General features: G+C 38.4%; 1 protein-coding gene, 1 long non-coding RNA gene and 2 pseudogenes across 2 annotated transcripts; all 4 read right to left on the reverse strand.

The window, feature by feature from the left end:
• Window positions 1–320: 320 nt before the first annotated feature.
• LOC122645895 lies at window positions 321–4,622 on the reverse strand (annotated as a pseudogene).
• Window positions 4,623–8,790: 4,168 nt separating this feature from the next.
• Window positions 8,791–11,300, reverse strand: LOC122648741 (annotated as a pseudogene).
• A 4,534-nt stretch (window positions 11,301–15,834) lies between these two features.
• Window positions 15,835–16,429, reverse strand: LOC122645904. The gene is made up of 2 exons (XR_006330537.1): window positions 16,285–16,429; window positions 15,835–15,934 (listed from the first exon to the last, which is right to left on the reverse strand). It is a non-coding gene; the product is annotated as an uncharacterized LOC122645904 (long non-coding RNA).
• A 5,435-nt stretch (window positions 16,430–21,864) lies between these two features.
• On the reverse strand, window positions 21,865–27,971 carry LOC122648745 (G-type lectin S-receptor-like serine/threonine-protein kinase At2g19130). The gene is made up of 3 exons (XM_043841966.1): window positions 27,822–27,971; window positions 23,756–24,386; window positions 21,865–23,414 (listed from the first exon to the last, which is right to left on the reverse strand). Exons 1-3 carry the CDS (start codon window positions 27,969–27,971, stop codon window positions 21,880–21,882), a joined length of 2,316 nt encoding a protein of 771 aa, XP_043697901.1. The 3' UTR covers window positions 21,865–21,879.
• Window positions 27,972–27,987: the final 16 nt, after the last annotated feature.

Consider the following 27,987-nt stretch of genomic DNA (forward strand, 5'->3'; position numbering starts at 1 on the left):
AGAAAAGCAAGTACAACTATCCTATTCCTTAAATCCGACCACACTAAAACCTCTCTAAACAAATGGAGTATATATCCTTGGGACAACATATCACATATAAAATGATAATGCAAATTAATTTAATCATTTTAAATTGAGTATGATGAACACATAAATCCAACACTTAATTTGTAAAATTAGTCTTAAGAAAAAAAAAAAAAAGGAAGCGAAATGAAAAGGGTGAAGGAAGCCACTCTTGTGTTCTTAATTGTTACTTTTATTAGCAGCACTTGTTTGTAGTTAATAAAATAACCGAAAATTTAAAGAACAAAGCAGAGGTTTACAGATCACAAGATTTTTAACAGAAACACAAGAAAATATTCTAATCTTCGATGTAGAATAGCAGAAATACTTTGTTTTTCTGACCTGAATGGCCGAACAGCTTAAGAATTCCATCCCAATTTCAGCAACTTCATGTCAAGGTATTTCTAGATGACGTAGTGCTCCTGGTCTGAGACGAAGTACTGGATGTGGGACTTGGTGCTGGCGAAGTCTGGTTTGAGAAAGGTTCAGGGATGAAAACTATGCTCTTGTGGTCGTTCTCCACAAGAGCTTGGAGAATTCTAGGAATGGGAGGTGTGCTAACCTCCACTAGCCCCTCAAGTATCTGTATTACAAGACCCATTGATGGTCTATGAGCTTCTTCGTCTTGGATGCACCAAGAAGCAACTTTACAAGCTGTCTTGAGTTCTGCAAGATCAACGTTACCTTCTAGTCTGTAGTCCAAAAGGCTGAGTATTTCTCCATCTTCATTGATTTTGCTTGCTGCCCAGTGGGAAAGTATCCAAACTTCTCGCTATCAGATTGATTGGAGTTTCTCCTCCCTGATATAAGCTCGAAGAGCATCATTCCATAGCTGTAAACATCAGCCTTGGCAGTGATGGCCACACCTGAAATCCACTCTGGTGCGAGGTATCCTATTGTCCCTCTCATGGTAGTCAGAGCCCGACTGAAATCCCGACCAAGAAGCTTTGCCAGGCCAAAGTCAGCCACCTTGGGACAGAATTCAGCATCTAAAAGAATGTTCTCTGGTTTGATGTCACAGTGTATGATGCATTCTCTGCACTTCTCATGCAGATAAGCTAATCCTCTAGCTGTCCCAAGCGCAATTTGGTATCTCGTTTTCCAGTCTAAAACCTGATCAGAATCCTTTTTTCCTTGAAACAAATGGGAATCTAAAGAGCCATTAGGCATAAAATCGTAGACCAGCAACCTTTTAGAACCTTGGCAGCAAAAACCACGTAGGCGAACAAGATTAACATGTTGAATCATCCCAATCGTGCTTACTTCATTTCGGAACTGCTTCTCTCCTTGACTGAGGCCTTCTAGCTTCTTCACCGCTACAACTGTGGATTCAGAAAATGTCCCTTTAAAAACAGAACCAAATCCTCCTCTCCCAAGCTTTTCGGAGAAGTTCTTGGTTGCAATTTGTAAATCTCTGTACGAAAATGGAACCAAATAACCCTCAACTGCCTTGGAAGGTCCAACTAAATTCCTCCTCTGCCTCGTCCATTGTTTGAGTTAAAATAATACCGCAAGCGTACGGGTCAATCGTAGCTACGGGTCGAACACGAGGAGATATATGCCACTCTATTTAACTAACTTAAAAGTAATGCAAAGTGAACCAAATTAAAGTGTTAAATTAAACTAATTAAATTAATGAAAATTAATGCATCCTAACTCATAAGCATCTAACAAAATTAAGGGATTAAATTGGCGTCCTAACACGTGAGCATCTAACCTATCAAACTAAAGCGAATTGAAAGGAATAACAAAAACACAGCCACACTTCATAATCACATAAAAAAAATAAGGGAATAAAAGTGCATCCACATACCACAACCATATAAAAAAAATAAAAGAAATAGAGGGAGAAGAAGAAGAAGATAGAGAGAGATAGAGGAAAGGGAGAATGAGATTAAGGGTTTAGAGAATGAGATACCTTGATGTGCTTGAATACTAGAATAAACTCACCATGGCTTCCTCTTCTAAATCTCCATGTCTTGTCATCAACATAGGAACTTAGACTAGGAAGCTTTAAACTAAAACTATTACAACCATTAAACTAGACTTATGAAATCAAAACTAAGAACTTAAGCCACAAATAGAAAAAGAAGAGAAAATTTCACTAAGTGAATGAAATAAAAATTACACTAAAAAACTGAATTAAAATTGAACTAGAAACTAACTAAAAACTGAACTAAAAAGCTAACTTCTTACAACCCAAAGGGCAAGGGGTATTTATAGGGGGAAGAGAAGAGAAGAGAGAAGAGGGAAGTGTAGGAGAAATATTCCCTAAGAAAAGAGAATATTCTCTTCTCCTTCCTCTTTTACAATGCCTTGAATCCTAAGAAAAAAGAAAAAAATAGAAAGAAGAATAAGAGAAAATTGTTTACATAGACCTTCTATTTTCAGAAAAGTAAACTTCCAATTCTAACAAGTCTTCCTTTTCTTTGTAGATATCTTCTCCAAGCAATAAAATCAAAGCATCTTTGATTTTTCAACTTTCCATAGGTGAGAATGTCTTTCAAAATAAGTCTATCCCAAGTAGAATTTCAGAAGTGCCCTTGAGAAGTTGGAGGAGGGTGATGACTAGGATTCCTTCAAGAATAAATAAAATACCCATTCTGTCTTTCAGAAAACGTGGAGCATGGGGTGTTTATATAGGCCTCACCATTGTGTTCCTTGCGAAAAATCACCCAAAATAGACCCAAATTTCGTCCAATTTGGAGTTCGGGAGCCCAAGATATCTCAAGTTGAAGTTGGACTGTCCAGAGCCCTCCAAATGGAATCTTTCGGGTACAAGAATGTAACTTCTAATAATTCTGTTAAGGCTCCTGCAATCTGAACTTTCGCCTCACTTTGTCCCCAGCCGACTGTCAATAATTACAAATAAACCCCTATAGACCATTTTCGTGCTTCGTTACGGAAACGGCCGTAACTTCTTCGTTTCAACTCGGAATCATGTGCCGTTTAAACCGTTGCGAAGCTGACTCGATGGGCTACGTATCCAAGCCATTAACACCTTTAAACCCCTTAAAAACATTTCCTTAGCATCATCTCCTCCATTTTCACAAGAATTCACCTAAAACCTGAAAAGCATAAGAAAGCACCGAGTAACTCTGTCCAATATGGTAAAATGTATGCTTTATGCCTTAAGATTTTACACATAAATGTGCTCATCATCCATATTAGCACCACAAGAAGAAGACCACCCAAGAGGGCTACAACCCCTGAAACAGTGCCCGCAATAGCACCAGTAGCTGATCCCATTTTGTTACCTCCAGAAGTAGCCGAATTCGTAATTTTGAGATAGAGGTCTCTTCCACCGATGTCGCTATATAAGAGTTGTTCCACATTCAAGAGATCTCCTTCCCACACGGAGCAGTTACTTTCATAGGCATAAGCATTACAAGAACAGCGGTTCAAACAAGCCACTTCACAGGCATGGGAACTCCCAACTGCCACAGATTGCGGATTTGTGGGCAATTTCATATTGGGCATCTTTAAGAACCCATAATTCTCCCCATTTATGGAAGCATTATCCACACACTGCAATGGGGTATTATTCTTCACACATCCACCAAACAAATCACTCTGGCTAATTGGACTGAAACCTTGCAAACACCCACATATTGTCGAAGTTTGCTGATTGCAGATACTGAAATCCCCGCAAAGATTAGTAACATCGCATGTTGGTGGTTGAGCCCAAAATAAATTCCAACCGACACCATCCAGCCAAGTTAATTGATAGATCTTCCCCATCGTATCTAGGACAATTCTGAAGGGATTAGATGAATTATTTAAATTATAAGTCATATAATTCTCCTTCTGGTTCGAAACATAGAAGAAATTGTTGAAATAAGGAACTAAGCTGAAATCTTTGCCGTTCCAAGTCCCACTCGTCCAATACTGAATTGTCCCTTTCCACGATATAAATAACTGACTGCTTCCAGCAGGGTCTAGCTCGAAAGAGAAGAACCCTGTAGCGGGATCCCTATTAGTATTCCATGAAGTGAGTCCCTGTGATGTATTTGTGAGTTTGTTCAGTCCAATCTTACCACCGGGCAACCAAGTGTCGGTTGGGTGATCAAAGCTCTCCCAGATCAAATCAGAGGATGAATTTGAGACAATATTTCTCAAAACAAGATTTCCAGAGTCAAGAAGTGCTGCCTCCGTAGAATTCGAGGAGGATGTGGAGATCAAATTTGTCGACCAGATAACTGTGTTAAATGAGTCAAGGATGACTAGATTCCCATCCTCTAACAGCTTCAGCTGTGACAAATACTTATAGGACAAGGGCTTATCTCTGTTTGCCACCCAAACGACGGTCATCACCGATAACTTTCTGTACCAGATACCGATGTAGTAGTTATTAGACGTATTATCAAGAGTGAAAAAACCCAATTCGAAGTTCCCATCTCCTTCAGAGACAATAGCCTGATCTCCAGAAATAGATTCGCCAATAGAGAGGATGCCAGCTCCAACACAGAGGTGGGTGTTGTGGAGAGAGAAGCAGAGAAACAGAACAGAGAAACAGAAACAACATGCATTGTTTCTCACACCCATCATTGCATGCTGCACAACCAAGCACCGAGAGACAAACTAGATATTTATTAAGTAGAAGAAAAGGAGGAGGACAAGAAGACGAGAGCATTCATTGTCTTCAGTCGAAAGAATGTGGCATTAAACATGTGAAGGGGGGATTCTACCAAAAAAAAATAAACATGTCAAAGGGATTCCATACATATAAAGAGCAAAAAGGGTTTGAAACATTTGAAGTAATCCAGAGAGTAGAGGAAAGAAGTTTCAATGGATTTTTATCCCTTGCAATTCCCTGTCTGGTACAGTTTCTGCGGTTCCCTAACAAGGGGGCGCAATGACCATTCGACCTTTACTCGAACACTCTACCTGAGTGGGGTCTATCTCCTCTTATTAAAGGCACTAAGAGAACGGTACCGGTCAGAGGAGATATTTTTCCGCTTTGGACTATGAATAAATCTCAAGGGAAAAGGAACGTCATCCTATTGCACAACTCGATGTACTTGCAGTCACACACAATCGAACGTAAAATGACCAATACACCCCTAATCCTGCATACAACTCAAGGTATTGAGTGACGAGTGACGACTCCTTTACAGATGATATATCATTGTGACAGTAAAAAATTCATAAAAATGAAGCCATGATCCTCCCCAATACCTAAAACCATAAACAATTGAGATACTTGATAGAATAACAATTGGGGCTAAGATCTTGGAAGATCATATGTATGTTTCAAAGACTTTATTATTCTAATCTCTAAAATCAAGATTTTGATCCAACCGCCCATTTGTACCAACTTTTCAAGTGTTCTTGGCCTGTTTACTTGTTGACCCATGTAAAAGGAATCGTTGGATTATTATGGACTAGAGGCCAAGAGTCAGGACATTGACCATTGATCATAGACAATTTATTATTATTATTATTTTTATTATTTATTTAGTTGACGACTACTGTGCAAGACTATATGATAGGGACATTTCCGTGAAGCAATCATTCTTTGGTTGTATATATGGTTTTTCCCACGTGACCATAGACACTATATTTTGGATGAAATGCTATTTTATTTCTTTGACTTGCAAGAAAGTAACGTAGGAGGAATGCTAATCTTTTGGGATTGGTATGTGGTTTGTGTGATTATACTATGTTATTTAAAAAAACCCGTAAGAAGAGAGAGAAGTCTTTTTTTTTTTCTCTTTGTTTTTTTTACCATAATCATTTAAGACAATACTTGAAAGAAATACGTTGGAGACAGTTTTGTCTTTTAGGAATCTATATATAGTCATGGTGGATTAGTGTAGATTTTATTAATTTTCAGATAAATATTTCTTATTTCTCTTTTGTCTCTCTTGGTTGTGAACCGTTAGTGATTAAAAAGAATTTTACTGTCATCTCTTCTACCATAATTTACTTCAGCTTGTACCTTCTCCGGTCCCTCGATGAATGGGATCCCATCAATCGTAGATGGAGGGAAACTCGATCCTTTGTTTTTTGTTATAGTCAAACCTTCATGGTTTATCAGTGGCATTAGATCATTGTTCTAATCACCGTTGTTTTTATTTGCCCACCAAATTGTGCATATTTGGTCCATATACGTAATCGATTGAGTCTTGAGAAGTAGAACCCGATACTATGCTTTCTTGAAGAAACGAGCAATGTATGCAATGTTTGAATTTATTCGCTAACATTTATTTCAAATTTGGTGGTAGAAAACTAGGAGATGAATATTATACGTGCTAACCGTAGACAGAGACAATTACTCGTCATAGTTTTCTCATACAAGTATTATTAACATTTGAATGATTTATTTATTAACTATATTATACAAATCACTTAGTAGGTATTTATTATTTTCTATTCTTTCTGATTTGAAACAATTTTAATAGTTTAAAGATATATATGTACGGGCCGTAATTGTCAAGTGCGCATTTGATATTAATTATTCAAATACCAGTTTGAATTCCAAGTATTCAAAGTCAATTAATACTATTAAAATTAATAAACTTAAAGGTTCGACTAATTATAATATTTGGAAACGCAGAATTAACTATGTTTTCATGCAAGAGAAAGAAATATATATATTTTTTATACATATATTGACAATTAATTTTATTCTTAATACAGAAAAACCACAATCTATGGAAACTTTTAGTAAGTAGGAGGAATTGGATGAGTTTGTCAAAATACATATTTTGAATAACATTTTTTTATCATTTGATACAGGTTTTTATAGTCTTAATAGCTGAAACTGCAAAAAAAAAAAGAAAAAAAAAAGGGTAAATTACACATCACCCCTTGATTTTCAAACGAAATTCAGATCACCTACTGGTTTTTGAAAAAACTCAAATTATCCCCTGGTTTAGACCTCAAGATGACAAATTAGTCCCTATCGATGTTTTATGCTGTTAAGTGATGATATCAGCCAGTTAAATAAATTCAAATCCCTAAACTATCCTTGACATCCAAACACAAATTTTGAAGGGTAGTTTGTAAATTTAATCATAATGGTCTAGTATAAGGGTAAAATAGTCCTTTCACACTAGTAACTAACAGCATACTAACACCGTTACTGTACATAGGGTGATTTGAGTTTTTTCAAAAATCAGGGGGTGATCTGAGTTTCGCTTGAAACCCAAGAAATGATGTGTAATTTATCCTAAAAAAAATCTACTATTCTCACCCTTCTTGGGATTCGGTGGTTACTGGAAGTCTGTAATTACTTGTAGTGCTAAAGGAATTAAGTGTTATAATTTACTTGCTTTATTACCCTTCAAGCAAGAGAGAATATCTCAAGGAAAAATATTAGAATTACTACTGATACAAGATGTTCCGGATTCTAACAAGAGAAGGAGGAATTTTAAGAAGCATATAAAACCTCTACAAGCAAGATAATTACCTACACCATTTCAAAGACCCCAGAGGACGTGATGAAGGTAGCTAATCGATTTGAAATCCACTACATCCTTAGTCTTGGTTGTTTGATGGAGTCTACTTCCATTCCTTGAAGGAAAAAAAAAAAAAAAAAAAAAAAAACTCTAATGCCCTCAGTATCAAAGAGATTTTTAACAGTTTGGATGAGAAATACTCGGCCCCTTCGACGTGGATAACATCCTAGGCTAAATATTAAGTGTCCTTTAGACGTTTGAAATCCATCTTTTGGTCCTTATTAGGAGTCCCTAAAAGAGAAAAAAGTGAGATTGTCCCAGGCCAAATATGAATGTAAGAGGTCCTAAATTGCGCATGAAGTTGTTGGTTATAATAGAAGCAAGATTTTGAACAACATAGACAAGTGCTATTATTTGATCCATAACTTCCTATCTATATATCCAATTAATTTGATTCCAAATACTAATAAATGTAGACTTTATTTTCAATAAGTCTCAAGTTAATCACTTCATGGATAATTCATTCTATCTTAAGAGTGTTGTGTCCATCATGTGTTGGGTTGGGGTTAAGTTAGTATTGTCAACCTTCTAATTTAAGGTTTGATTCCATTTAGGCTTAGATGACTTAAGGCTAACTCCTTGGTGTCTATGAGCTTGAAAATCGATTTAACTTACGAAAGTGAAAACATATTACAAATTGAAACTAATTCCTAAGTCTTCATAGCAACAAGGTTGAACACTTGATATGAAGGTGTTCTTTGCCTTCGAGAAGCTTTCAACTTGATCTTACTGACGTGAAGCTTGAGTCTTCCAATTGGCTTCTAAACTTAATGCCACCAATGTAGTAGTCCAAGCTTGTTTTTGGTTATCTAATTGTGAAACTTAATTGTTTGACAACAACATCCACTTTACTCTGCATGCTTGATTTGGCTTGCTCATGGTATACTGAATTCTTCTTTGATGCATGACGGTCTACGTGAACACTTGGAACTATATTGATCTTTTACACATTTACACACATATTAGTAAGCTGGACCATCATCCCATTGTGAGTTTCATCACAAAAACCAAAGGTAGAATAATAGTTAGACACCTATATGTTATTATTCTCCCCCTTTTTTCACTTGAAGCCAATAAAATAACTTAATAGAGTTTAGACAACAAAGCAGAGGTTTACATATCACAAGATTTTGAATAGAAACACAAAAAAGTATTCTAATCTTCGATGTAGAATAGCTGAAATACTTTGTTATCTGACCTGAATGGGCGAACAACATAAGAATTAATTACTTCCCAATTTCAGCAACTTCATATCATGCTATTTCTAGATGATGTAATGCTCCTGGGCTGAGACGAAGTACTGGATGTGGGGACTCAGTGCTTGGGAACTTTGGTTTGAGCTGGAAGGTTCAGGGATGAAAACTATGCTCTCGTGGTCATTTTGATCCACGAGAGCCTGGAGAATTCTAGGAATAGGAGGTGTGTTGATTTCCACTAGCCCCTCAAGTATCTGGACTACTAGACCCATTGATGACCGGTCCATGAGCTTCTTCGTCTTGGATACACCAACAGGCAACTTTACAAGCTCTGTTGAGTTCTGCAAGATCAACATTACCTTCTAGTCTGTAGTCCAAAAGGCCGAGGATATCTCCATCTTCATTTATTTTGCTTGCTGCCCTGATGGGAAAGAATCCGAACTTCTCGCTATCAGATTGGTTGGAGTTTCTCCTACTTGATATAAGCTCGAAGAGCAACATACCGTAGCAGTAAACATCTGCCTTGGCAGTGATGGCCACACCAGAAATCCACTCTGGTGCGAGGTATCCTATTGTCCCTCTCATGGTAGTTAGAACCCGACTGAAATCGCGACCAAGAAGCTTTAATTGCCAGGCCAAAGTCAGCTACCTTGGGATAGAATTCAGCATCTAATAGAATGTTCTCAGGTTTGATGTCACAGTGTATGATGCATTCTCTGCACTTCTCATGCAGATAAGCTAATCCTCTAGCTGTCCCAAGTGCAATTTGGTATCTTGTTTTCCAATCTAAGAAGAACCTTATCACCTGAGTCATTTTTTTTATGAAACAGATGGGAATCTAAAGAGCCATTAGGCATAAAATCGTAGACCAGCAACCTTTTAGTACCTTGGCAGCAAAAACCACGTAGGCGAACAAGATTAACATGTTGAATCATCCCAATCGTGCTTACTTCAGCTCGGAACTGCTTCTCTCCTTGACTGAGGCCTTCAAGCTTCTTCACCGCTACAACAGTCGACTCAGATAATGTCCCTTTAAAAACATAACCAAATCCTCCTCTCCCAAGCTTTTCGGAAAAGTTTTTTGTTGCAATTTGCAATTCTCTGTACGAAAATGGAACCAAATAACCTTCAACTGCCTTCCAAGGTCCAACTAAATTCCTCCTCCGCCTTGTCCATATTAGCACTACCAGAAGAACCAAGAGGGTTACAACCCCTGAAACAGCGCCCACAATAGCACGAGTAGTAACTGATCCCTTTTTGTTTCCTCCAGAAGTCAAATTGCCAAGTTCAGAGGCTGCAAGTTTGAGATATAGGTCTCTTCCTCCAGTGTCACCATCTGAGAGTTGTTCTATGTTAAAGAGTTCTTCCCACACGGAGCAGCCACCATCATATGCATAAGCACCACAAGAACAGCTGTTCAAGCAAGCCATTTCACAGGCCTGCAGGGAACTCCCAATTGCCACAGATTGCGGATTTGTGGGCAATCTAATATTGGACATCTTTAAAAACCCATATTTCTCTCCTTTTACCGAAGCATTACATTGCAGTGGGGTAGTCCTCACGCAACCACCATACCAATGACTAATATTTGAGTAGTATTCTGCGTATTGTGGATTGAAACCTTGCAAACATCCACAGATATCCGAATTTTGCTGATTGCAGGTACTGAAAGCCCAGCAAAGATTCGAAACCTTGCATGTTTGTTTCGGTTCAGCCCAATTTAAATTCCAACTAAATCCATCCGTCGAAGTAAATTGGTTGATCTGCCCCGTCCCATCTAAGACAAATCTAGAGAAACCAGCATCAATAAAATAAGTTAAATAATTCTCCTTCTGGTTCGAAACATAGATGAAATTGTAGTCAGAGTTGGTGACAGTGGGGTTATAATCCCTCATTACAGGAAATAAGCTGAAAAATCCGTCCGAAGAAGCATTCGTCCTGTACTTAACAGACCCATTCCACAATAAAAATAACTGACTGGTTCCATCAGGGTCTAGTTCGAAAGAGAAGAACCCCGGAGAGGGATCCGTCGAATTCTTTCATGAAGTGAGCCGCTGTGATGTATTTGCGAGTTTGTTCAGTCCAATCTTTCCACCCGGCAACAAGTGTCGGTTGGGTAATCAAAGCTCTCCCAGATCAATTCAGAGGGATTTGAGACATTCCTCAAAACAAGATTTCCAGTGTCAAGAGGTGCTGCCTCTGTAGAATTCGAGGAGGATGTGGATATCAAATTTGTCGACCAGATAACGGTGTTCATTGAGTCGAGGATGACTAGGTTCCCATCCTTTAACAGCTTCAGTTGTGAGGACTGCATATCGGAGAGGGGTTTATCTCTGTTTGCCACCCAAACGACCGGCGTCCATATCTCTAAGTACCAGATACCGATGTAGTACTTATTAGACTTATTATCTGGAGTGAAAAAACCCAATACGAAGTTCCCATTTCCTTCAGAGACTATGGTCTGATATCCAGAAATAGAATAGCCAATGGAGAGGGTGCCAGCTCCGACAGTGAGGTGGAAGCTAAGAAACAGAACAGAGAAACAGAAACAACATGCATTGTTTCTCAGACCACCCATCATTGCATTTGCATACTGCACAAGCACGAAGGGACAAGAAGCTAGATATTTATTCAGGTGTTTTTTTTTTGGGTTAAATAGATATTTATTTAGTAGAAGAATAAAAGAAAGAGGACAAGAACTCAAGAAGACAAGAATGTGGCATTAAACTTGTCGAAGGGAAGGGATTCTTTATTTTATGGAAAATGGTTTATATGTATGAAGAACCAGGGAGGGGAACCTTCAATGGTCCTGCATACAACTCTGGGTATCGAGTTACGACGACTGCAGTCAATTGTACGCAGTCTTACTCCTGTTTTTAGGACTTGAACCCGTGACCAAACATTCAACAAGTGAGCACTTGTCCATGATCATGACCAATACTGATCCAACCAATCTGATACCAATTCCTAAAACCATGAACAATTGAATGGATTGATACACTAGATAGAATAACAATTGGGGCTAAGATGTTAGGAAGGTCATTGTGTATGTCTTAAAGATTTAATTATTCTAAGTCGCGTTTGGTAATCTGAGAATACGAAATCGACGTGGAATATATTCTAAGTAGGCCTGTAAATGGATCGGATTCGGCTCGGATACGGATCGGATGTAATCGGATTCGGATATTTCCTGGTCGAATACGGATGCCTCTAAACGGATTCGGATGGATTCGGATGCGGATCGAATTCGGATTTTCGGCCATCCGTTTACACCTCTGTCTTGTGTAACTCGAACCTTCCTCCCCCTAGTGGATACAATTCACTCTCAATCCATAGTTTTAGATCATGATTCTCTTTTCCTCACATTCTAGAACCTGTTGAATCTTCAAAAACCCCAAAAATCGTTATTTACTTAATTTTTTATAATTAAGTATTTGGATTCGGATTTCTATCGGAGTATTCGAATTTTTTTTCGGATATCTCTAAACGAATACGGATGCCCCTAAACGGATACAGATGCGGATCGAATTCGGATTTCCGATTATCCATTTATAACCCTATTTCTAAGAATTTATACCAAACACAACATTAATCTCCAAAATCAAGATTCTGATCCAACGGCATTTGTACGAACTGACCAAGTAGTGTTGGCCTTTTTTATCTGTTAGACCCATGTAAAAGGAATCATTGGATTATTATCGACCAGAGGCCGATACTCAAGACATTGATTGACGAGCGATCATAGACAATTAAATTTTATTATTATTTTTTTAAGTAAAGTATTTCTTTATTTCTTTGACGTTGAAGACTAAACTACTGTGCAGGACTATGACAGGGACACTTCCGTGAGGCAACCATTCATTAGTTTTATATGGTGTATCCCAAGTGACCATATATAGACACTATATTTTGGATGAAATACTATTTTATTTGTTTGACGATTAAAGTGGAGGACCATAATAGACCAGACATTGGTCTAAATTTTAGGAGAAAAAAATATAGTTTTCTGCCCGGGTGTGCTGGCATATTTTCTATCTCTCAACTCGGTACTGAAACCGTTTACCGAATCAGTGTTGTATCAAATAAGCCGTATCATATTTTATCGAATATAGACGCTATGGGACAATGGTACCGTACTCAGTATGGTATCGATATGGAGGTTGATACCATTGATATATATTGATATCGTATCAAATTATCAAATACTAGTATCATACCATATTATAATAATATATACTTATATATATATATATATATATATATATATACTAATTTATATATAATAAATAATATATATAAGAATATATGCATTAAATATATATAATAGTTTTTATATATAAGAATATAATATAGTAAATATAATATATTTCTTACTATATTAATTTATGTATATATAATATAAGAAACCATATAACAAATACCGTATACCATATCATATATATACCTAATAAACCATATACCATATCAATACCGTATAGTATAATATTGGTATGAAAAAATGGGACTGTGTGCAATATGGTATGGTATCGATATGAGGTGTTTGGCTTCAGTACCGTATCGATACCATACTGAATACTGGATACTGTACCGATTGACACCCTTTTCTTTTTTCTCCTCAAAACAAGAGGACATATATGTCTTTTTCAAATGGGAGGAGAGAGAAAGACTCATAGGAGTACTAGCATAGACAACACTCTAGACAAAGAACTTTCTACTAAAAAAATAGGGAAGCAGTTTTCTGTACGGGAATGTGGCCTACATCATCACTTCTATGTGTCTATCTCTCTCCTCCTTAAAACAAGGGGGTAGAGGTGTCTTTTCACATGGGGAGCAGAGAGATAGACTCATGGGAATGCTGGCGTAGACCACACTCCCGGATAAAGAACTTTTTCCCAAAAACTAAATAATCGCTTTACAAGGAACAATGAATTACCCAGTCTTCTTGTTTTAAGAGTGCGTCTGTTTTAAGAGTGCGTCTGTTTGTAACCAAGACAGACTTTGTAACCTTACTTTTTTCTACTAAGGTGGCATTATATGGGAAGGGCTATAAGTGTAATTTCGATCCGTATCACTAAGCACAGGCCTTTTTTGCGGAGGAATCGATAAAGCCAAACCCTTCCCTTTTCTCCCTGGCGACTGTTGAGCCGTTGGACATCTGCAACTCCGGTAGAAAATTTTGTGAACTATTTGAAACAGTGAACATAACAGCTTCGAATGAATGTACCATTAACATTGTTGGAATCAAGAATTCGATTCGATTCAACATTTTTTAATTGGTGTTCGAGCTAATTAGTGAATAGATGTGAATTCCATTGAAATAGAGGAGCCCATCTTGATTGATCTATTTGAGTGGGGTTGAAACCCGATTGAATAATGACGATTTTTCTTTTGTTTATTAAAGAACTCACTTTCTTGAGATCCGTTCATGGCAACTCCAACAAAGAAGTGGAGCAATGTGGTTTTCGATTTCAACATTACCAGGTGTTTCAATTCCAGAATTACAAAATTGTTGAGAATTTAATAATGTGGGGTTTTGATTTTAAATTTCATATAGACAGCATATAGGATGGATTAATTAATCCAAGGACTCTATGGACAGCTCCGACAGCTGATTCAATGGAGTTGCAGAAGTTCATATGCTACAAATGATTTCTTTTCCTCTCCCTATTGAAAAGGGTCATGTTCATCAAACTTGTGAAGACATGGTTTTATCAGGTCTGAATTTTGCATTCCTTCTCTCTTGCACCTTCGCCCCTCCGTTTGGATCATTGGAGGATTCCAGATCTAACGAGAAGGGCATGTTAGGCCCATATCTTCAAGAAATCCTCTACAATCTACTGAACTATCAGAATGTACATAATCTAGTGTATGCTTTCAGGTAAATCTAACCTGTGTAATGTTGGTTTGACGATGCTGCCTTGAGGAAAAATGTTCGAAAGATTTGAAACCTTAGTTGGAGCGGAGGGACGAAGACAGACGAGAAAGAGAAGGGGAAGCGGTGTTAGAGCGAAGAGAGAGAACGAGAAAGAGAAAATGATGGAAATGATGAAATTATCAAAATGACCTTACCAACAAAAAAGTTTAAATGATGTGACCACGGTATACAAAAGAGCTTACAAAAGTACATTGTAACCGGGTCGGTTACAAACAGCTTTATCCTTGTTACCTTATTTTAAACCGTCAATTTCAGATTCCAATGTTTCATGAGTTTATGAAGTCCACCTATTTGGTGGAGGTTTCAATTCCTTCAATATGGTGGAAATGGAATTCAATAAATGGAAATGATAAACCACGTTTGGGGCTTCTCTCTCCTGTATCCCTTGTCTTTTTTTTTTTCTGTTTTTTTTTTTTTTTTTTTTTTGGGCCATTGAAGCTCTAGTCAATTTGCAGAACCAACTTAGCTTCATCGGATAGAGAGGAGAGAGGAGAGAGGAGAGAGGAGAGAGGAACGGGTAACTCAGGTTAGTTTAGGGTTGGGTGGGTCAAATTTGGGGATTTAAATCTGACCATTCGATTCTAGTAGCCACGTGTCAATATTTTAAGAGGTAAATTGACAGAAATTGACAGATTACAAATTGAGAGGACACCAGGTTCTTCTGAAACTAATGTTTTAGAACAGGCTCCGTGCACAGTCAGGAGCCTCATTGCCTAGGCCTGCCAAGTATGAGAGAGTCTACTCATTGGGGATGCCACCTCCCTTTCTCAAGTGCCCCAGTAACACTTGTATTTTTGTTACATCCTTCAAGAAGAAACACCATTTTGTTCATTTAACTGATCTGCATTTCACTTAGTTCTGCTTTCAAAATGCCCGTTTTAAAAACAGAAAAAGCTGAGCAAGAATTTAACTGTATCATTCACAATCTTAACCTGCCTCAATAACGCAAGACAAATCAGGTATCTGGAATTCAAAACAATGCAATTAATCTCCCATGAATATCACTATTTTCAACTCTCTAATTGATGCGTATTCACTATGCAGGGGGGAAGGGGAAAACCATGAAGGAATTGGACCATCCTCAGAGTGGAGACCCAAGCAGCCAGCTCTGAGGCTTTCTGGCTGAAGTCTGAACAAACATGCGGCAAAAATCTCCTCCCAAAATAAAAGAAGAAACTTAAAACACTGGAAACAGTGAGTGGAGCCATTTACTTCAGATGAAGTTCCGGATGTCCAGAGACTCAACATCAATCATCTGCTCGTCTTTGAACTCCTCCCTGAAATAATTAAAGAGTTGTGAGTCCATAATATACGTAAGAACATTATCTAATGATATCACAGTAATTGTGGAAGAGAAAGCGAGAGGAGAGAGCATGCATGCTGCAGGTTCAGATAAAACAGCATAACAAGTGACAAAAAGAGTTCTCCACTATGGAATCATATCCTCCAAAGTAAAAAATATTTTCAAGGGAATTGAAGTAGCATCACGAGGTGGATATGATATAATAACTACCAGATCCACCATCAATATCTTTCTTAATTATTTCACAGCTATTAGAAGAACATCAGGAAAGAAACATATTTGCAAAAAGACAAGGAATGGGGTGTTGAGGAACAACGTACACACCGTTCTTTTCTGAGTTTCCATTGCTTCAAGAGCATCCTTCTTCAGCTTCTCTAATTGAGGCTTGCACAATTTTATGTTCCAATGCTTCCCCATTTTTACGCAAAATCCTCCCTTTTAACGTCAAGCCTGATTAAATTTAAATATATAAAGAGTATCATCATAAGGATAATCACTGATGCAGAAAGAGTATCAGTACTATTTCCCAAGCTCTGAAGGTGACGAGGCAAACGAAGACATCACCAAATCGTCATTGCAAAAGTTTTAAGTATAATGTATGCCAATTAAAAATGGAAATATTGTATAATATCTGACATATAATGGTAAGTTCTAGGAGTGCACACCTAGCATTTTCAGACAGGTTTTCCTCAACCACAAGGAACTATAGGAGAGTGGTAAAATTTGAATTATTAGTGAAATTGACAACAATCACACTTGCCCCCCATCAACAATACCAATTATATATATATAAAAAAAAAACAGGGGTGGCAGCTAAAAAGAACAAAACACTAGTGATGTAAAAGTGAAATTGAATGATCAAAACAGTATCAAAATAGGACCTTTTCTCAGAGAATAAAAAATCAGATTAGGAGAATATATAACAGAAACAAATCAAATGGTCGGCTGACCACCAAAAACCAATCGAGTTCAGTAAACTAGGTATAGATCAAGTGCTGAAATTCTGAAATCGATCCAATGGTCTGGTCAGGAATGAAGAGCTAATCCAAGTAGGGCTAGGAAGGGGATAGATCAGTAAATTCACTACTCAATATAGCAATCAGAGTAAAGGAATAACATGAACAATCGATTCTGAACAGTGAACATAAAAATCAGTAAGAACAGATCAATAAAAACCATAATTAAATCAGTATACTGAAGACAGAATTCAAGTTTAAGAAAAAAGGGCAGAATTGGAAATCTGAAATAAAACCAGATCCGCAGGTCAGATTTGATGGATATTCTGAACGAGTTCCTCTTTTAGGGTTTAGAATAACTCCTAAGAAATTGAGGATGATCCAATGGTTGGATTCCCTCAAATTAAATTCGTGTAAAAAAACTCTTGCGTACGAATTCCAATTGCAGAAAACTAGAACAGTACTTGTTAATGGAGAGGAAGATAGAAGAAGAAGAAGAAGATAGGAATAAGAGAAACACTCAGTGATGCAGGCCCGAGCATCCGCAAGAAGAAGAAACAGCCCTAGGAGTAGGCCCAATTGTAGGAACCTTAGTTTATTTTTCCCATATTTAGTTTATTTTTCAGTTTAATTGTACACATAAATTGAACCAGTAAGACGATGTTTTTTTCTTCTTCCCTTCTTCTCCTTCTTCTCCTTCTGCTATTTCTTCCGTCGCCGCCACCACTGCCACCCCCTCCAGCCCTCCTTCTCTTGCTCCCCTGCAACCCCGCCACCACCCTCTTCAGTCTCCCCCGCCCGACCATGCTCTCAGCAATCCAATCACATAAAAACCCTAACTCTACAAATAAAAACCTAACCCTATAAATTAAATGCTGAATCAGTGAAGAACACCAAGCGCCCAGGAAGAGGAGTCATCTATTTCTACAACCCCACATGCTTCAAGCTTCCTCTTGGCCATGTGTAGCTTCATAGGCCTAGAAGTCTAAGAGAAAATGACGGTTTTGGATGGTGAAATGGTGGTTTAAGCGAAGAGGTTTTCAGAGATGATTTTGGTGGCGATCATGGCGGAGCTAATGGAGGAGTACACGGTGCTCCTTGCTAGGGTTTTGGAGCATCTCTTCCTCGAAGCCCCCTTCCCAAGATGGATGCGCTTTCTCATACTCAGTAATCTTCCTTATGCTTTCGCCACCACTACCACTTCAAGGACGATTTGAGCCGCAGCATAGCCGTCCTTGGATGGGGAGGTTTCCCTTCTGATTTTGCTTCTCTCGTCTTTTTGTTTGTTTTCCCATTTCTTTTCGTTGATTTGGTGAGATTGTACTTTGTACATGAATAGTATGTAAATATCGTTTGTCCTGGAGATCGATCACCCTCATTTAATAGTTAGAAACGATTTCGACTTTGACAGATCAATATTTCCATTAACTTACAGAATCAAATTCCCACGCTCTACCATTTGAAGCAGGTCTAATTCAAATATTCAAAGGTTGAACAGATCAATATTGTTTTTTCTGATTCTTCTTTGCTCATCCCTTTTATTCAGGCCATTTCTTGAGATGGAAAGTTTAGATGTGGGGTTTGTTGTATCGGAGGAGATTAGTCCAATTAGTCCCTTCTTTGGTTCTTCCCTTCGGCCATCCCAAATTTTTGAAAATGGGGTTTGAAAGGAAAAGAATTTTCTAAGGGTAATAGAGGAGTGTAGAAGGAGATAGCAGGGCGAGGGCGGTGGTAGCCTTGACGGCCAGGGTGGACATATCGGGAGCAGTGAGGCGATACTTTAAGCGACTGGTGTGAAGGACAAAGTAGATCTGACCGGGTTGTAGTTCTTCATACCAATCGAGGGCAGGAATGTAATCATCGTAAAAGAGACCATCGGAGTTGCAGAGGAAGCATGGCGAGGTTTCGATTTCGAGGACCTACGATACTGTGATGGGTATGGGGTATTCGCGGAGATTGCCATTCACACAGATGACATCGGCCATGGAGGGAGCGAAGGAACCATCGGTGGTATCTAAAGAGAAAAACTAAGGAGGATTGGCTATTGGTTTTCCCCTAGCTCAGGGAAATCCATCCCTGTTTCAGATTTTTTTCTCCTTGTCGCAGGTGATGTTCGCCGGAGCCGGAGCCGGAGCCGGAGCCGGAGCAGGAGCAGGAGCAGGAGCGGGAGAGGGAAGAAGATGAAATGACAGTTTTATCCTTTTATTTAAATAACTAAGGGAAAAAATAGATATTTCACCTTTAGGTACTAACTGTGCTTAACGTCAGGGGAAATTAGGGAACATTGCCATTTTGATCAAATTTGATAAGTCCGTAACATATTGATTTCTTAAAGGGGGTGTCTACGAAATTTGCCCTATATATCATACACAGGAGGTGGCGTCAAAATTCCACAACAACTGTAGACTTGCGTGTAAGGTCGTAAGGCCGACCAACTAAGGATTTTAAACTTCTTACCCAAAAACAAAAAAGGTGGGGATTTTAAACTGGCGGAAAAAAAAGAAAAAAAAAGGGCAATTACTATCACTATCCTACACTAACCTATATTTACTAAAAGTATCATATCTTAGATTTCTTTTCTGAAACTACCCTGCTTTTAAACTTTTACATCTCCTTCTACCTCATGTTTTTAAATACCCAGATTGGCTTTCCTTTTCACCTAGTATCTTGCTTATCTATTTAACCTACCATTCTTTTATTTTTCACTATTTTTGTCATTAAAATAATGAAAAATGAAAGCACTCACCCGCTTCTCTCTCTTGTTTTTTACTTCATTTGTTTTTTTTTTTTCTTCAATTTTTCTATTAAATTAATTTTTTATTCAACATTTCATCATCATCATTCTTCTTCAAACAGATCATGGTTCTAAGTATCGTCGATATCGTACCGGTTTTGCTAGTCACTGATGCCGTGCCAATGCCATATCGAGAGCACGGTATAGACAAGGGGTAAAATGGTCTGAAAACTCATTTTTTAAGGAGAATTAGGAGTCATTTTGTCCGGTATAGCCGATCCAGACCGATATCGTATCGATTTTGCAGGTTATCGATACCCGTTCCGATACCGTGCACTAAAACCATGGAACAGATTGACTCTCTTCAAAGCACCCCACTTCTCCTCTCTCTTCCTCTTTTTATTCAATTTACCTTTCCAAGTTTTTTATTTTCATTAACCTACAGCGCGATTCTCAAGTCGTCACTCTTCTTCCCCCTCTTCATATTCGCAGAAACAGAAGGCAACCCTCCTTCTCCATTACAATTGATCTCTACACGACCATCTTCATCTCTCCTCAACCTAGCAACCATGGGATAAAACGGCACAAGATCAATCATCGGATTGTCTCTGCCTTCTTGGCGATTTCAGTTGAGAATCTATGAAAGATGGATCGGTTTTAGAGAAGGGAACGCACCTATAACGGAGACGAAGGAGAAGAATTGGATCACAATGAGGATCAGGTCGATCAATTTAAAGAAGAACAATGAGGATGAAATGTTGAATAAAAAATTAATTAAAAAGAGAAATTGAAGAAAAAAAATCGAATTGACTAAATTTCGGGAGAGAGAAGAAGCGGGTGGGTGCTTTCATTTTTTACTATTTTAATGACAATTAGTAAAAAATGGAAGAAGAATGGTAGGTTAAATAGATTGGCACGTTACTAGGTAAAAAAGAAGGGTAACTTGGGTATTTAAAAACATGAGGGTAGAAGGAGATGCAGAAGTTTAAAAGCAGGATAGTTTCAGAAAAGAAGTTTAAGGTAGGCTAGTTTTAGTAAATATAGACTAAGTGTAGGGTAGTGATAGTAATTGCCCCCCCCCCCCCACCCCAAAAAAAAAGAATGGGTCCCTATAAAATTTTAAAGGGAAAAAGATCTCTGTCCGGAAGTGTGGCCTACGCCAGCACTCCCATGAGTCTATCTTTCTCCTCCCCATGTGAAAAGACACCTTTGCCACCTTGTTTTAAGGAGGAGAGAGATAGACTCATGGGAGTGCTGACGTAGGACACACTCCCGTACAGAAAACTGCTTCCCATTTTTAAAAACTAAAGGGTAAAATACACGGACCTCCCTTGAGTTTTGCCTTAAATACACATCCTTCCCTTGATACCTTAAAATATATGCACTCTAACCCAGTGACTAACACTGTTAACCGAAAAAACAAATTTACCAATTTAACCTTTCATTAAAAAATAGTAAAAAACCAAATGACCAAATTACCCATTACTCTAAGGCCATCTCCCAAATGCTAAAAGGCGACCCCTTCTCCCTAAATGGTCCCTTGTCCCTCAATTCTTTTTTTGCGGATAACAATGACCCTCAATAAGCTTCGCCAACCTTCCCAGCTCCTAGGGTTTGGCTGGAGATCAAGTTCTTCACCTTAACTCAAACGATTTGTAGCTCGCAGGGGGAATTGAAGCACCGCAAGTAGTCAAAGAGAGTACAAAACAGGGGATGTTAAGCTCGCAGGTCGCCGAGGGATGTTCGAATGAGGATTACTGCTAGAGAGTGTGCTTCCAAGGTCTGATTACCGCAGAGAGAAGAGTGTTCGAACAAAGAAGAATATATAGGAATATCACACTACATAAGGGTATTTTTGGATTTAAGTAAATATATTAAGGCTGATGTCATCATTTAACAATGTTTTTTCACAGAATGGGTACGGATGATAGAATCTTTAAAACTTAGGGGAGGAGTGTGTCAATAGTCAATATGTAGGGAGGGAAGTGTAATTTCCCCATAAAATAACTTAAAGAGTATGAAAAATAATTAAGCAGAGGTTTACACTATTACAGATCACAAGATTTTGAACAGAAACATGAGAAAATATTCTAATATTCAATGAAAAATAGCAAAACTGCTTTATTCTTTGAGCTAGATGGGCGAACAGCTCAAGATTTCCTTCTCAATTTCAGCAACTTCATGTCAAGGAATTTCTGGAAGATTTAATGCTCCTAGCCTGAGACAAATTCAAGTATCGGATGTGGGACTCCGTGCTTGTGAACTCTGGCTTGAGGATGGCTCAGGGAAGAAAACTATGCTCTCATGGTCGGTCTCCACAAGATTTTGAAGATTTCTAGGAATGGGAGGTGTGCTAACCTCCACTATCCCCTCAAGTATCTGAACTACCAGACCCATTGATGGTCTATGAACTTCGTCATCTTGGATGCACCAAGAAGCAACTTTACAAGCTGTCTCGAGTTCTGCAAGATCAACATTACCTTCTAGCCTGTAGTCCAAAAAGCTGAGGATTTCTCCATCTTCATTGATTTTGCTTGCTGCCCAGATAGGAAAGAACCTGAACTTCTCGCTAGCAGATTGATTGGAGTTTCTCTTCCCTGATATAAGCTCGAATAGCATCATACCATAGCTGTAAACATCAGCCTTTGCAGTGATGGCCACACCAGAAATCCACTCTGGTGCAAGGTATCCAATTGTCCCTCTCATGGTAGTCAGAACCCGCCTGAAATCGCGACCAAGAAGCTTTGCCAGGCCAAAGTCAGCCACCTTGGGACAGAATTCAGCATCCAATAGAATGTTCTCCGGTTTGATATCACAGTGTATGATGCATTCTCTGCACTTCTCATGCAAATAAGCTAATCCTCTAGCTGTCCCAAGTGCAATTTGGTATCTTGTTTTCCAGTCTAGAAGAACCTTATCACCTGAGTCCTTTTTTTTATGAAACAGATGGGAATCTAAAGAGCCATTAGGCATAAAATCGTAGACCAGCAACCTTTCAGTACCTTGGCAGCAAAAACCACGGAGGCGAACAAGATTAACATGTTGAATCATCCCAATCGTGCTTACTTCAGCTCGGAATTGCTTCTCTCCTTGACTGAGGCCTTCAAGCTTCTTCACCGGCACAATAGTTGACTCAGACAATGTCCCTTTAAAAACAGAACCAAATCCTCCTTTCCCAAGCTTTCGGGAGAAGCTCTTGGTTGCAATTCGTAAATCTCTGTACGAAAATGGAACCAAATAACCCTCAACCAACTTCAAAGTTCCAACTAAATCCCTCCTTTGCTTCGTCCATATCAGCACCACAAGAAGACCCAAGAGGGCTACAACCCCTGAAACAGCGCCCACAATAGCGCGAGTAGTAACTGATCCCTTTTTGTTACCTCCTCCAGAAGAAGTCGAATTGGAAAGTTCAGAGGCTGCAAGTTTGAGATATAGGTCTCCTCTACCAGTGTCACCATCTGAGAGTTGCTCCAGATTCAAGAGATCTCCTTTCCACACGGAACAGTTGTTACCATCAAATGCATAAGCATTACAAGAACAGCTGTTCAGGCAAGCCACTTCACAAGCCTGCAGGGAACTCCCAATTGCCACAGATTGTGGATTCATGGGCAATCTCATATTGGACATCTTTAAGAACCCATCTTCTTCCTCCCCCTTTACAGAAGCAGCATTGCCCACACACTGCAGTGGGGTATTCCTCACACACCCACCGGACCAATCACTAAGATTTTTTGAGTAGTCTGTTGCTTTACGTGGACTGAAACCTTGCAAACAATGACAATTAGTCACAGCTTGCTGATTACAGGTTCCGAAGGCCCCGCAAAGAGCATAAACATCGCATTGATTTTCTGGTTGGGCAAAAAAAAAAAAATTCCAACCCCTACCATCATCCAGCCAAATAAATCGCTTGATCTGCCCTGACACCTCTAGAACAAATCTAGAGATAATAGATGAATTATATAAATTATAAGTGAAATAGTTCTCATTCTCGTTCGAAACATAGGTGATATAGTAGGCAAAGTTACTTCTCACTTCACGAATTAGGGTGCAAGAATGACCGTTCCAAGTCTTACTCGTCCAGTACAATTTCCACGACAAACAATACCGATTGATTCCATCAGGATCAATTTCGATAGAGTAGAACCCCGGAGAGGGATCCATTGAATTCTTCCATGAGGTGAAGCGCTGGATGTATTTGCCCGTAGTTTGTTGAGCCCAAACTTTCCACCGGGCAACAAAGTATCGGTTGGATGATCAAAGCTCTCCCAGATCAATTCAGAGGAATTTGAGACATTTCTCAAAACAAGATTTCCAGATTCAAGAAGTGCTGCCTCCGTAGAATTTGAGGAAGATGTGGAGATCAAATTTGTCGACCAGATATTAATGGTGTCCATTGAGTCGAGGATGACTAGATTCCCATTCTCCAACAGCTTCAGTTGTGAGTAATTCTTATCGGAGAGGGGTTTATCTCTGTTTGCCACCCAAACGACAGTCCTCTCCGATATCTTTCGGTACCAGATACCGATGTAGTAGTTATTAGACTTGTTATCTGGAGTGAAAAAACCCAATTCGAAGTTCCCATTTCCTTCAGAGACAATGGTCTGATCTCCAGAAATAGATTCACCAATCGAGAGGGTGCCAGTTCCTATCGAGAGGCAGGTGTCGAGAGAGACGTAGAGAAACAGACCAGAAAGGAAGAAACATGGATTGATTCTCGCACCCATAATCATTGCATACTGCAAAAGCACGGACAAACAAGAAGCTAGATATTTAGTAGAGGAATGTGAACCTGCCTAATTTATCATCTAATACAATTTAGGGAGAATGTTATCTGTGCCAGCGCAGCAGCCAGGCACATGGGCCTGCCATTTAGGGGGCAGGTTGGTCATTGCACTCACACCCATGTAAGGGTGTTAAATGGTCTGATTTCGATTAAACGGTTCGATTTAGTTCGATTTTGACTACTTGAGGGTAGAAACCTTAACTAAACCGTTTAACTAAACGGTCTCATAATCAAAACCTGGACCGTTTAGTAAACGGTTTTTAAATGGTTTCGATTAAATGATTCTATACGGTTTTACACGGTTTCGATTAAACGGTTCCATACACATTTACTGTTTTATTTACTAATGCTAGTTATTAGTTAATAGTTATTACTTATTACTTACTAAGTTATTAGTTTTTTTTTTTTAGAAAGAAAATCAATAATGAAGAAACGTGACTACTTAGTAGTTGCTACTTGCTTAGATTTTTATTTTTTGTTTATAAAAAAAAGAAAAAGTTGTGAGGTTTTTAAACAGTCAGACGGTTTGGTTATAATCGGTTTTAATTGGATTATACGGTTTGAAACCGTTAGATTAATCGGTCTAAACGAACCAAACCGATTAAATAAACGATGTTATTTCTAAAACTATAACCGGACCATTTAACTAAACGGCCTGTCGATTTTGGTTTAAACGGTTCGATTCGATTCGATTTTGATCAACGGTTTCGGTTTAGTTTTGACACCCTTACACCCATGTGCCTAGGTGCAGCCTGTGCTACGGCAGAGAGAACAACACCCTTATAATTTACTTCATTGAAACCTTTGGAAACAAGCTAGACATTTAGAAGAATAAGATGAAGATAAAAAAAAGCATAGTCTTCAAGAAGAAAAATAATGTGGACCTGCTTAATTTTATCATTGATCCTAATATTACTTATTTGGGATTGAAACATTTGGATAAGTCAAAAAAGAGCAAAGGCAGAAGAAAAAAAGAAAGATTCTTTTGAATTAGTCTCGATTAAGACTAATAAAAACAAAAGGTATGAAGAAAAGCGAGAGTTGGGAGATTCAATATTAGCAATAGTCGATGGGAGTCAAGAGTCGTACGAAAGCTTTTACACTCTTTTGTAGAATTTTAGACAACCAACAGGTTTTTACCAGATTCAACGACCTCAGTTGCCCTATACTCGGGGCATGCATGCAGGAACCAAGAAAACCTCACTGTAAAAAGAAGAAAAATGGACTTATGGAATGCGGGATATCTTTTTTATTTTTTAATTTTTCACTTTAGATTTTGAAAAAAAGGTTGGGCACACCGCGAGCGAGAGCATGTGTCATCATGGTTCGTGATCTTGGTATCGACTGGATTGGATTGGAGTGGATTTACCAATACGGATCGACTGGATCGGATCAAATCGGGATCAGATCTGCCGATATAAATCGGAATCACCCAAACTCAGGTAAATACTTTATCTTATTATCTCTAATTTATTGGCATTTCTCCCTTCTTTTAGCTGGCAATTACTGTCCAATTATTTTCTTGAAGAGAATAATGAAAAAGCACACCAGAATAAAGAACTGACTCATAAAATACAAAATACTGCATCAATCCATTAATTTGATTGAGGTAGGTAATGCTAACACGGTTTCAAAAATTAGGAATCGGATCAGAGGATTGGTTGATTCTAATCGGAATTGGTCATGACTGATCTCAATTCTAGTTTATCCGATACAGTCGATTCATACCAAGAAACACTAGAATCAGTGAGTTTTTCATATCTGAGGGTCGATTCTAAAATTCTTGTGGCTGATTTCAATCCAAATCGGTAGGGACCAATTCGATCCATGATTCTGTGTTTTGAAATGATGAAAGTTACAGAAAAAGAGAATATAGTTTATTCACGGAACAAGATTAGTTCAAATTGGGAAAATTGAAATAAATTGAACTCTTATTTTATTTTATTTTTGATAGTAATGAACTGAATTCTTATTGACACCTATCTATAGCCAACTATATTATAATAAAAATAAGGGCAAAGGATCGTTTTTTGGTCACATGGCTTTGCATCAGCATGAGGCCAATGTGCACATGCAGTGGCTTCAATATGGATAAGATTTTTTATTTTACTGGGGTCGGATGGTAATTTCTTGGGCTCCTGTGTTTAGGCGCAAGAGCCATGTAACTAGCAGCGTTCTTTTTTGTTTACAAATTTCAATTTTCACAAATAGTCCCAAATAAAAAGGAGGAGAAAAGAAGGAAATACCCTAAGTATTGATATAAAACAAAAAGTCAAATATAAATCCAGTTATTCTTGGTTTGGGTTTCTTGATTGGTTCAAATCAATCCAACTAGGCTAGTGCAACTGCACCAATTTGCCATGTCTAATTGAAGGAGTTTCAATCTTTGCTAGCAAAGTAACCCAGTTTCTTGGGGGAGGGGGGGAGGGGAGAATAGAAGATCAACAACAGAAGTCTAATTAAACTACTGCACCCGTAGATTCTGTGATTAACTCACCAAATTTTGCAGGAAAGTTTTTTTATTCTGTCATGATTCTGCATTAATGATTATTATTCATATAACTAAATAGATCTGCCATTATGATGGAGAGGATTGTAGCCATGGTATCAAGATTCTGATTGATCGATCCTGATTTTGGCCGATCTGGCTCGTCTGATCCTTGTACGAAAATTAGGGTTAGGGCATGTTTTGGCTGATTCCACCCAAATGTTGACGGATCATGACTGATTCCAATTTCACTCACCCACCCCCCTCCCCAAACCCCTTTTTGATAGTCAAAATTGTCATTTTTTGGTGAAAATAGTCAAGATTGCCAGTGATCACAGGCCTGAAGTTTAATTCCTAGAGACTTTAGAAGACAAAAGAGCCACCATGCCATTTGCTTGTTTCCTATTCAGCTGGCAACTTCTTAGTGTTTTCGGGATTTGGGTTTTCTGTAGAGCGACACAATGTGTCGCGCATCATCAGAAAATCTATAGTGTTTGGATACGCAACCCAACACACAGGTAGGATGTTGGACTGCTTGCCCAAATACTGTGGGATGTGGGACGTGCATTGCACTCTATGTTGCACTACAAAGGAGGCCAACGCGTATTTTCCTGTGTAGATTTTTATTTTTATTTTAATTTTTTAAGATGTTGCTTTGCCTTTGGTCTGATCTTTCTGAGCCTGCCTGGTGGGGTTCTGGTTTACCTCTTTTCTTCCATTGTACCAGTTCATTTACATGATGTTACTTGTCATCTGTGTGTATTGCTAAGTTCAATCTCTCCCTGTTCAAGACCACCTGAAGCATTGTGAATATCTTTGGATCTTCTTCATTGTAAATTTTCTCTCTTTAGCATTTTTCCTATTTGAAAATTTGAATGCATAAATTTATGATGAACTCACCAATCTTGGTCCATGAAACCAAAGAAATACAAGTTCCTTAAACATCAGATCATAAACCTGAACCACAGTTTTGGTGCCTACAGCCCTTAGGAAATTGAGAAGGTCATTTCCCACATTTCTACTTGTTCTATTATTAAACCTCTTCCCCATTTAGGTTATCAAATTG

This window comes from Telopea speciosissima, chromosome 1 (genome assembly GCF_018873765.1).
Source record: "Telopea speciosissima isolate NSW1024214 ecotype Mountain lineage chromosome 1, Tspe_v1, whole genome shotgun sequence".
NCBI lineage: Eukaryota > Viridiplantae > Streptophyta > Magnoliopsida > Proteales > Proteaceae > Telopea > Telopea speciosissima.

What these genes read in the sequence shown, in the direction of transcription:
- LOC122648745 (XM_043841966.1), bottom strand. Translation starts at nt 27,971, where the DNA reads ATGGGGAAGAGGTTTAATAATAGAACAAGTAGAAATGTGGGAAATGAC. An exon ending in GGTTTCATGGACCAAGATTG is followed by an intron (nt 24,387 to 27,821) that starts GTGAGTTCATCA and finishes GTGCTTTTGCAG; the next exon opens with TATGCAATGATTATGGGTGC. An exon ending in GATCCTGATGGAATCAATCG is followed by an intron (nt 23,415 to 23,755) that starts GTATTGTTTGTC and finishes ATTGTTTGCAAG; the next exon opens with GTTTCAGTCCACGTAAAGCA.